The sequence below is a fragment of the Lipotes vexillifer genome, unplaced genomic scaffold (genome assembly GCF_000442215.2).
Source record: "Lipotes vexillifer unplaced genomic scaffold, Lipotes_vexillifer_v1.1 scaffold796, whole genome shotgun sequence".
NCBI classification, from domain to species: Eukaryota; Metazoa; Chordata; class Mammalia; order Artiodactyla; family Lipotidae; genus Lipotes; species Lipotes vexillifer.
The window spans coordinates 1435159-1445925 of record NW_006773072.1 but is presented as its reverse complement, the minus strand read 5'-3'; the positions used below and the strand labels follow the sequence as shown (position 1 = coordinate 1445925).

The 10767-nt window shown below is 35.7% G+C and overlaps 1 protein-coding gene across 1 annotated transcript in view; it reads left to right on the top strand.

Moving 5' to 3' along the window:
- ADCY8 (adenylate cyclase 8) overlaps positions 1–10767 on the top strand; it is a 223843-nt gene that overhangs the window by 40154 nt on the left and 172922 nt on the right. Inside the window, exon 3 of the mRNA XM_007447988.1 lies at positions 8502–8651. Within this exon, the coding sequence (XP_007448050.1) occupies positions 8502–8651 (150 nt within the window). The remainder of the gene's footprint in view (positions 1–8501; positions 8652–10767) is intronic.

Genomic DNA, 10767 nt, shown 5'->3' with positions numbered 1-10767 from the left:
CCCGCGTCTCCTGCATCGGCAGGCGGACTCTCAAGCACTGCGCCACCAGGGAAGCCCAGGAAGACTTCTTAATGGCAGTTTACAGATATGTAAGGGTAGAAAAATAAAGCATTGATCGACAAATGTTTCTTAAGCGTCTCACATTCAGCATCTCAGCTCTGGGGCAGAGGTGGCTTACAGGTGGGGCTTACAGGGGTCTAGAGAGAGTTGTAGGTTGGAGGGATTACATAATAGAACCAATATGAGGCAGTCATAACAATGTCCCCCCACCCCTTTCATGGAACCACTGATCTGCAGCTGCTATAATGGAATAGCATCTCCTTCATAAAATTTACTTTAAAAAAGCAATAATCACAATTTAGGTATTTTTAGATATTTATTTGATACTAAAATGCAGCAGTAAAAATATTTGTGAAGTCAGTTACTGACTAAGGATCAAGTCCCTACATGAGTGGTTGTTTTTGGATGCTCGTCTCCTCCAACATCTCCACTTTGCCTCCCCTCAGCTTTTGTTCCCCTGGTTCCTGAGTCTTGAACACTGTGCTCTGCTTCTGAGACTCTCAGTCACCTCCTTTGGAATTTGCAGATGCCCCTAGGAAGAAAGAGCTCCAGATGCTAGGCTCACCTGTTTGGGTATAATTCTTCTCGATATTGACTCCTTAGGTTTTGTTTTTTCGTTGATTTGTTTTGTTTTCTGCCTTGTTAGAGCTTCACAAGTAAGTTTGTCTGAATAACCTATTCCTCCTATGTCAATACACACACACACACGCACATGCACACGCACACTTATGCATGGACATATACATGCAAATATATGTGTATATTTATTTCCTTTTATTTTAAGCATTAAGATCACACTGAAATTACAGATTAGTGTTTTAATACAGTTTTAAATATTACAGCTAATGTATCATAAAGTTTTGCTCATGTCATTAAATATTTTTAATGCAATTTTATATTCCCTTGTATATGCATGCCTCAATTATTCAGCCATTTCCCCTGCTGTTAAAAATATGCAGTTTCTATTTATTTTTAAAAACTTTCATTAATAAAGCTGCAATGAACATCCCTTAACAGAAATTTCTGATCCTGTATTTGATTGTTTCCTTTAGATAGATAAGAAGTTGGGTCACTGGGTCAAAAGAAATGAGTAAATTTTGCAACATGTTGCCAGTTTGCTTTCCAGAAATACCTAGGAAATACCCTCCACATCAGCAATGTATCAGATTGATTTAAGTGTTTTAAAAAAAACTACTGGGACTTCCCTGGTGGTCCAGTGGTTAAGAATCCACCTTCCAATGCAGGGAACGCGCGTCTGATCCCTGGTCCAGGGACTAAGATCCCACAGGCAAGGGAGCAACTAAGCCTGCGCGTTCTCAAGTCCACGCACCACAACTAGAGAGCCCAACTAGATAGCAGCCCGCACACTACAACTACTGAGCCTGTGCGCTCTAGAGCCCCTGCGCTACAACCAGAGAATCCCGCGCACCACAACAAAGAGCCCACGCACTGCAACGAAGACCCAGCGCAGCCAAAAATAAATGAAAATAAATAAATACCTTAAAAGAAAAAACAACACGACTTAGCTTTAATTTGAGCCTCGGCTCAAGCTTTACTGCTTAAATTAGAGCAATATTCCCTTTTATTTTCTTTTCCCTTTTTGGTAGTCTCATTTTCCACATTTAAGTCTTTATTCCATTGGCATTTATTTTGACATATACTATGAGGGGACTCTAAGCCATTTTTTCCAATAAATGACAAATCAGCCTGTTACTGACAATTGTTTTTTCCACTGAACCGTTGAGCTGTCTGGATCATATACAAACTCGTTATGTTTTCTATTTTATTCCACTAATTCTTCAGTTGAGGTTTTCACTATTGCCACAGAGTTCTAATTATTGTCACATGATGGTATACATGACCTTCTGGCTGTGCAAGGACCCTCTGTAATCGCTTTTGTAAGAATTTCTTTAGTATTCTAATTCATGTATTCTTTCAGATACACTTTTAAGTCATCTTCCAAGTTCCAAAGGAAAATTTCACTTGGGATTTTGATTGTTAATCATGTTAAAGCCATAAAGCAATTTGGGTAGTATTTACATAGTTAATAGCTAGCATCCCTTTACCAGAAATGCTTCCCTCCTTTATCTTTTATAAAGTCGTATGCTTTAGCTCCCACATATTTATTAGTGTTGTCAAGGATATTTTTGGTGTTTTACATTATTATTGCTATTTTAAGATCATTAGTCCATCATATCTTGTAAATAATGATGAAAGCATGGGAAAGCTATTAACCCATTCCTTTACTCATTCAGCAAATATCCAGCACTTATTAGGTGCTGAACAGTTAACAGGCACTGTGCTGAGCATTTAGCCACTGTGCTAGGTACTAGGTGTCAATCAAGGGCTAAAATAAATGTCATCCCTGCATTATTAGAAGTAATAATCCAATGTGACAGATAGGCGCCAGACAACCAAGTGTGCAAATAAATATATAATTACAAGTTGTGATAAGTGCACAGAGTGCCGGGATAAAGAATGGCAGGGACGGCTTCCCTGGTGGCGCAGTGGTTGAGAGTCCGCCTGCCGATGCAGGGGACATGTGTTCGTGCCCCGGTCCAGGAAGATCCCACATGACGTGGAGCGGCTGGGCTCGTGAGCCATGGCCGCTGAGCCTGCGCGTCCGGAGCCTGGGCTCCGCAACGGGAGAGGCCACAACAGTGAGGGGCCTACAGACCGTAAAAAAAAAAAAAAAAGAATGGCAGGGAAATCCTACTTTGATATAGTGACCAGGGAGTACCTCTCTGAGGAAACTAATAAAGCCAAGAACAGAAGCATAAGAGGAATCAGCAAGGCAAGAAGTGTGAGGAGGAATGTCCCAGGTGGAAGGAACAGCTTTTGCAATGGACCAGAGAGAGGAAAAACTTAGAGGAGGAATAGACAGTAAACCCGATTGGTTGCAACAAAATGTGAAAGAGGAGAAATGGCATGAAATGAGTTTGAAGAAGATCAAGCAGGCTTTATTGTCATGAGGAGTTTGCATTTTTCTCTTTTCTAACAGTACATTTATCAATCTGCTTATTTAAAAGTCTATGTATTAGAATAGGTACCACACTTACATGTAAAAGTATAAACGGTAGAGATTATAAATTTAGGCTTCAGTTTCTGTCCCCAGAATTATCCAGTACCTTACGGAAAGAGTCTGTGCGTAGAAAAAGGATAGGAAATATTAGTCCTTTATTTTTTCCCCCACTTAATAGTATATATTGGAATGTTCTGTGTTAGTATACAGAAAATCTCCATGTTTTTATCTACATACATATTCAATTGTATGGCTTTATAATTTAACCAGTCCTCTATTTATGGCCATCTAGATGCTTTCCAGTTGTGTGCTTTTACAAAGAATGCTGTGATAGCCTTTGATCTTTGCACCTGGAGCTACACCAAAATGGAGTTACTGAGCTGATGAATATGAATTGATGAGTGTCAATTTTGATATATATTGCCAAACTCATGTATTCACCAAACAGGTATAAGAGTGACTATTTCCCCTGCAACCTAGCCGGAGTAATGCGTTATCAATGGGTAAAAAATGGAGACGTGCTATCTCGTATATTCACAAACAATGTATTATTTTAGTTTACTTGTTTTTGAACTTATTGTCATTAGGATCACACTTTTTTCAATATTGTTTTCTCTTCTTATCTATTTTGATTCATACATTAATAGGTTTATTGTCACCGCTGAGTAGCACTTAATTATTTTAATACGTCCTAAAATTATCCATTCTACTATTGGTGGCCATTCAGATTATTTCCAGTTTCAGGCCCTTGTAGAAAATGCTGTTCTTAACATTCTTGGGCATGTCTCCTGGGCCATATTTGCAAAGATGGCTCTGGGTATGGAGGGGAAAGGTGCAGTTTAGCAATGTACAAATTAAACATTCTGCAGAGTCTACGTAGCAGTGTCAATTCACATGGCCAACAGCATCCTTGCTGATTTGATAACACCCTACTATTTTTTTTTTTCTTTCTGGAGCCAACCAGGTAGATGTGGAATGGATATGGATTTTAACTTAGAGTTCCTAGATTGTTACACTTATTTTCATATTGATAGTTTCTTGTCTTGGAAATACCTGCTTATTTTTTGCCCTGTATTCTATCGGATTGTTTTTATTTTTTATAGATTTATACAAGTTCTTCATATGAGCTGAAAATTAATTTTTGCTAGTTATAAATGTTGCAAATATCTCTTCTTATAGTTTTTTCCATTTTATTTATGTTGTCTTTCAATGAATAGAAATGCTTAATTTTAATTTTGTCAAATGTATTAATCTATTTTTATGGTTTGTATTCTTTGCGTTTTATTTTAAAAATCCATTACAGTAGTAAAAGTATTCTCCTAGATTGCCTTCTAAAATTTCATATTTGTTCCTTTCATATTTAAGACTTTAATCCACCTGCAATGTATTTCTGTGTATTGGATTAGGCAGGGATTTACTTTTACATTGTTTCCCAAGTGAATAACAAACTGTTCTAACACCCTTTGTTCAAAAGTCCCTCTTTTCTCCTTATAACTACAAAGCACGATTATCAAGTTTGTGTGTTTATGTTTCTGGGCTCTCTATTCACATCCACTGGTCAATTTGCGTATCCCCGTGTAAATACCATGAGGTCTTAATCACTGCAATGTTATAACAAGTCTGTTACCTGGTACTGCAAGTCTCCCATTTTGTTCTCCTTTAAGACTATCTTATGTATTCTTTTTTTTTTTTTTAACATCTTTATTGGAGTATAATTGCTTTACATTGTTGTGTTAGTTTCTGCTGTATAATAAAGTGAATCAGCTATACGTATACATATATCCCCATAAGAATATCTTATGTATTCTTGGCTCTTTGATCTCCTATACAAATTTTAGGATCATCTTGAATTCCACTGGGGGTAAAAATACCTACCAAGTTTTGAAATCTTTACTATATCAGTTCTTTCATCTTACAGCATAACATGGTGTACAACCCTCCATCTGGGTCTTATTTGATTATTTTAAATTCAATTTCATTATTTTCTCTGTTAAGTTAATTTTCTATCTGTTTATCATGGTTGCATTAGAAATGCAATTAGCATTTTATTTTGACTTTATATCCAACATCTTTGTTAAATTCTTATTAATCCTAGTAATTTTTCTGTAGAGACTTTCAGATATTCCACATAGATAATTATCTGCAAAAATGAAAGTGTATTTCTTCCTTTCCAAGTTTTATCACCTTTATTTTGTTTCTGTTTTTGTCTTACTGAGATAACTGGAATTTGAGAATGATGTTGCATACATTTGGCGATAACTGTCAACCTGGCCTTTAAGCAAATGTTTTTAACCTTTTATCATTGAGTAAGTTGTTCATTTTAGGTGTTTTTGTCTTTGTTTCTGTAGATATTCTGCATAGTGATTAAGAAAGTTTACTCCTAATCTCCACATTTTTTTAAATGAAAGAATATTGAGTTTCATCAATGCTGTTTCATCTCAGTGGGATGATTGTATGTTTTTTTTTTAAGCTGTAAATGTGGTGAATTGCATTAGTTGATTGGATAATGTTAAACTATCCTCAGATTCCTGGGATAAATTTAATGTAGTCAAACTGAATTATTTTTTCTATGTATTGATGGATTTGATTTAGTAATATTATGTGTAGGAATTTTCTTTCATGTTCATGAGTGAGATTTATCTGTTAATTACCTTTATGCACCAACTTTATTGGTTATGGTAGCAGGATGCTGCTAGCCTTATAACCTGAGTTGGAGAATATTCCCTATTTTCGTACTCTCTGGGCAAGATTATGAAATATTTAAGTTATTTCTTCAACATGTGTTTGTAGAATGCTTTGATGAAGCCATCTGGGCCTGTTGCTTTCCTTGTGGAAAGATATTTAATTATGACTGCACTTATTTAATTTTTCTCTTGTCTTCTTGAGTCAGTTTTGATAAAGATATATTTTAAGAAATATGTAATTCCATTTATGATTTTCATTAGCATTGAACTTCATAAGATATTTTTATTATGTATTAATTTCTGCCATATATTTAAATTCTCATTTTCTATTTTTAATATTGCTTGTTTGAACCTTTTCCCTTTTTTTCTTTATTAAGCTTGTAAGAAGTGCTACTGTTTTATTAGTCCTTTCAGAAAAAAGACTTTTGACTTTATTGAACCTCTGTATTTTATATTTGGTTTTTATTTCAATAATTTCGGCTCCTTTCTTATTTTTTTCCTTTTACATACTTTGGATTTATCTGTTTTTTGGGTTTTGCTAAACCTTTAAGTTGAATGGCTAGCACATTCATTTTCAGCCTTTCTTCTTTCTTTCTCTTTCTTTAAAAATTTTTATTATAGTTGATTTACAATGTTTTGTTGGTTTCAGGTGTACAGCAAAATGAATCAGTTATATATATATACTTTTCTTTTTCTAATGAAGCATTTATTATTATGTATTCCTTGGTGAGGACTACTAAGTTTTTTTTCAGTAGTATTTTCACTATTCTTTAGCTATACATATTTTCCATTATGATATATGTTTAGATCCATGAGTTATTTAGAAGTATTTTTAATTTCTAAACACATGGTATTCTTTTAGTTATCTTTTAGATTGCTTTGTAACTTGATTTTATTGTAGTCATTGACTGTGGTTACCCGATACCAGTTCTTTGAAATTTGCTGAGACTAAGCTAACTTCAGGTCCTATCATAAAATCTTATTTTACAAATATTCAGTATGTGCCTAAAAAAGAATTTGTACTATTAAACTTGCATACCATGTTCCATTTCAAGGTTGTTAATTGTATGAGCTATTCAAGTTGTTTCTATATTTGTTGATTTTTAAAAAATCTTTATCTATTAACTGCTGAAAATTGTGTTAAAATAGACCATTATAATTATAGATTTATAAATAATTCCATAGATTTATATCTTACTTTGTATTGGGTGTTTTGAGGCTATATTGTTAAATGTATCCAAGTTCATACTTCTTATATCTTCCTGAGGAATTAAACCTTTTATACTTACCTACTGACCCTATTTATCTCTAGTGAGTTTCCTTAAATTCTCTTTAATATGTATTTACACAGCAAAACCAGCTTTATTTTGTTTTGATTTGCAAACTTTTTATACCATTATGTTTTAGCGATGCATTTCTTTTATCTAACTGAAAATCACTATCATAACTGGAGAGCATGTCCTTATATGTAACATTTTACTCTGACTGCTCTTCATACTGTCCAGTTTGTTGATATAGCTTCAAGGTTATTGACTCTTTCTTCTGTCATCTAAATTCTGCTGTTAATATCATTCAGTAAAATTTTAATTTCAGGTATTGTGTTTTTCAGTTTCTAGAATTTCCGTTTTGTGTGTGTGGTTTCTATTTCTCTGCACTAATTACTAGCATATTTACCCTTATATCATTGAGCAAAGTTGTAAGAGCTACTATGATTTTTGTTTGCTACTTCCAACACCCAGGTCAGATCAGAACAGGTCTATGTTGCTTATCTTTTCCCTTGAGAAGGGGTCACGTTTCTCTGTATATGCCCATGTCACGTAATTTCATGTTATGTTCCGGACATTGTGGATGTTATGTAGTTGAGACTCTGGATTCTCTTACATTCTTCTGGAAATTGTGATTTTTGTTTTGTTGTGCTGTGTTTTAGAAAGTGGTTAACTTGGTTGGCATCAAATGACAATCTTTGTCTTTTGAAATGCAGTTCAAATCTCAGTTCAATTCTTTTATCATCAACTCAGTCATTTGCTGTCTGCCCTGTGCATATGTGGATACCGAGTGTTACCTGCCCGCAAGCTAAAGCCGTAAAAATCAAGAAATCCACACTATGCTGTTTCTTTCTTCCAAGTTTTGACTCCCTTCCAGAATCTGCCTGCTTTTCTTCACTAGAGAGAAGTTTGGAAGGGGGCAAATGTGAAAGTACAAAGTTTCATAAGAGTCCAGCCAGGAGATTTTGGCGCCTAGGAGATGGGTAATGGCAATGGAGATGGAAAGCAGTAGACAAATATGACATCTTCTCTTGAGTTAGGAACGTCAGGACCTACACGCTACTCAAGAAAAACGGGGTACCAAAGTCAAAATACAGTAGTACCATTCAACTAACACCTTTCCTGTTTTTTATTCATGTCTTTCCCTTCTTCTCACCTGGTTCCCCAACCCCTTAAGAAGAGGAAGAGAGAAGAAGCTGCCCTAGTTTACTTGAGGTTATTTCCAATCCGAGTTCAAATTCAAACGTGGGGAGAGAGAAGCTTTAAATTGGATAGAGTGGTTGAGGGAGGTCTGAGGAGATGAGTTGACCCCAAGACCTGAATGAAGGTTCTACTAACCTGCTACTAAACATTTGGATTACTACCTTAAGATTTATATTGGAAATTTTTATTTATTTACTTTTTCTCTTTGCCTGCAAACAGCTCTTGTTTTAACCACCTGACCGGGCAATGTCTGTATTTCTGTTTTAGGTTGTGGCCCAGGCAGTGTTATTCATGTGTATGAACACAGCTGGAATCTTTATCAGTTACCTGTCAGACCGGGCCCAGCGCCAAGCCTTCCTGGAGACGCGGAGGTGTGTGGAAGCCAGGCTGCGCCTAGAGACGGAAAACCAAAGACAGGTACCAACTGGAAGGGCCATATGCCCTGGTTGTCACCTAGCCAGTCTCTGAATTACATGGAGCTTTTTTCTCCCCAAACACATCCTGACTTGCAAGTGTTCTTTCAGAGTTTCTGTCATGGGATTCCAGAGTCTAAAATATTGGGCTGGCCAAAAAGTTCGTTCGGGTTTTTCCATACGCTCTTATGGAAATAGTTATGTTAGACTCACGGGTCAAAGTGAGTTAGCTTTATTCGCCACACTCAATTAATTGTTCCCCACCAGAAATAAAATGATTCTAGACATAAAGTGATTTTCTGACACTTTTCACTGACATCTGTGTTTGTGGACAAGGCCATGGTTTCTGAAAACCATTAGCATTCTCATCTTTGACTCTCCTTTTTTCAAACTATAAATTGCTGTTTCAAATAAATTTTTTACTACATAGCAATTCAAATTATAGGAAGCTCAGAGGAAAATCTTTTACATGTGTAGTTCCTAATACCTCATCCTGAGTTTCAGAAGACATCATTGAACACAATAAATTTTATGGAACATGATACCAATCCCAGGATAGGGGATGCAGAAAGGAAAGCAAGTTGGTTCAAGGTGGAGACCATGAGTTTTAGTTGGAGGAGGTTAAGATAAAGGAGTGTCTTGGACATCCTGACTGGGTGGATGTTACAAGGTTTTACAAAATAGCTTTGGCCTCAAATGATATGTTTCCCCAAAATAAAATTAGCTTTCAAAAAAATAAAGATTTGCTCCTATTAAAATTATTCATATATTTAAAATTAATGCATATCTTTGCCTCTGAAAGTAATATTCAAACAGGAATAACAGGAATGTGTTAAAATTGGTTACAGAATGAGCATATTTTATGTTCAGCACGTTTATATGCTCTTGGGAATCCTATGCTCAATAGATTTATTAGTTCCACCGTACCAGGCTCTTTTTAAAAGTTATGTCTATGGACACACACTTGTTATTTTAAGCTTTATGCCATAATGGTTTGAGACATTATAAAGAAATTAGCTTCAAAGAATGCAACATTTTTTTTTCATTTTAACCTGATCGAATCATCAGTAAAATATGGATCTTTAAAATGAGCAAAGCCAGGTCTGTGTGATAATGAAGGAGGTGGACAGGTAGGGTGCAACCTGACAAAACTCAACTCCCACTGCCATATGTTATTGCCAGGGGCACAGAGGAAACTACTGAATTTCCAGAACCTACATGGATTTCATAGGATTCAGAATTAGGATGTTTCTAAGTTGAAGCCTAAAACAATTATGGAACCTCCTAATAGATTTATCGTAGTTGCCCTGAACATCACTATAAAATAATTTAGAAAAATAACTTTAAGAAAGAAATCACCTTGTACAATAAACATCTCTCAGTATCTTCCAGGTTATATATACATATACATTGTGTTCTGCAAAACAGAGCAGTTGCCAGACTGGCACGTCACTCATTCCATGGGATCTATGCCAATTCAGACAGTGCTGCTGTATTGATAATTCATCAGCTGTTCTTGACGCTCTGTCACAACCAGAACTGCAATTGTGGATAAGTTGTCTGGGAAGCTCAGTCTCTTATTTAATGTATATGAAATATTGGAGACACTGTAAATGATTGCCTTATCATACTCATAAGGCTTTTCTTCTTTTCCCAGTCTTCAAGTTCATTGTCTCAGAGTCACTATGATGTAGTAATCTAACACAGTGAAGGGAGCTTCCTCCATCCTCTCTAATCTTGATTTTTTTTAAGTTGATGGAAGGAAGAAGAAAGTAATACACAGAGGTGAGAACAAGTGACAACTCGAATGTGGTGAAAAGTTTGCTAGAATTCGTTCCGCAGCCATATTACCTCCTAGTTGGCCACCTAAACCACTTGACTGTCAGTCCTAGGTTCCTCATCCATACTTGGGACGATATCTTTTATTTCAGCATTGTGTTTGCCTCAAATAAGGTGACATATATAAAGCAACACAAAACTATAAGTCAGCCTCATTTTTTTTATAGATGAAATACAAGAAGAGGCTCTTTTGGTGGAAGGTTCTTTGCTCTGAGAATTAAGTAAAATATGCTGTTGGTTTGTTATAGTCCTGTGTGTACAATTCTGATAAAGTATTTGTG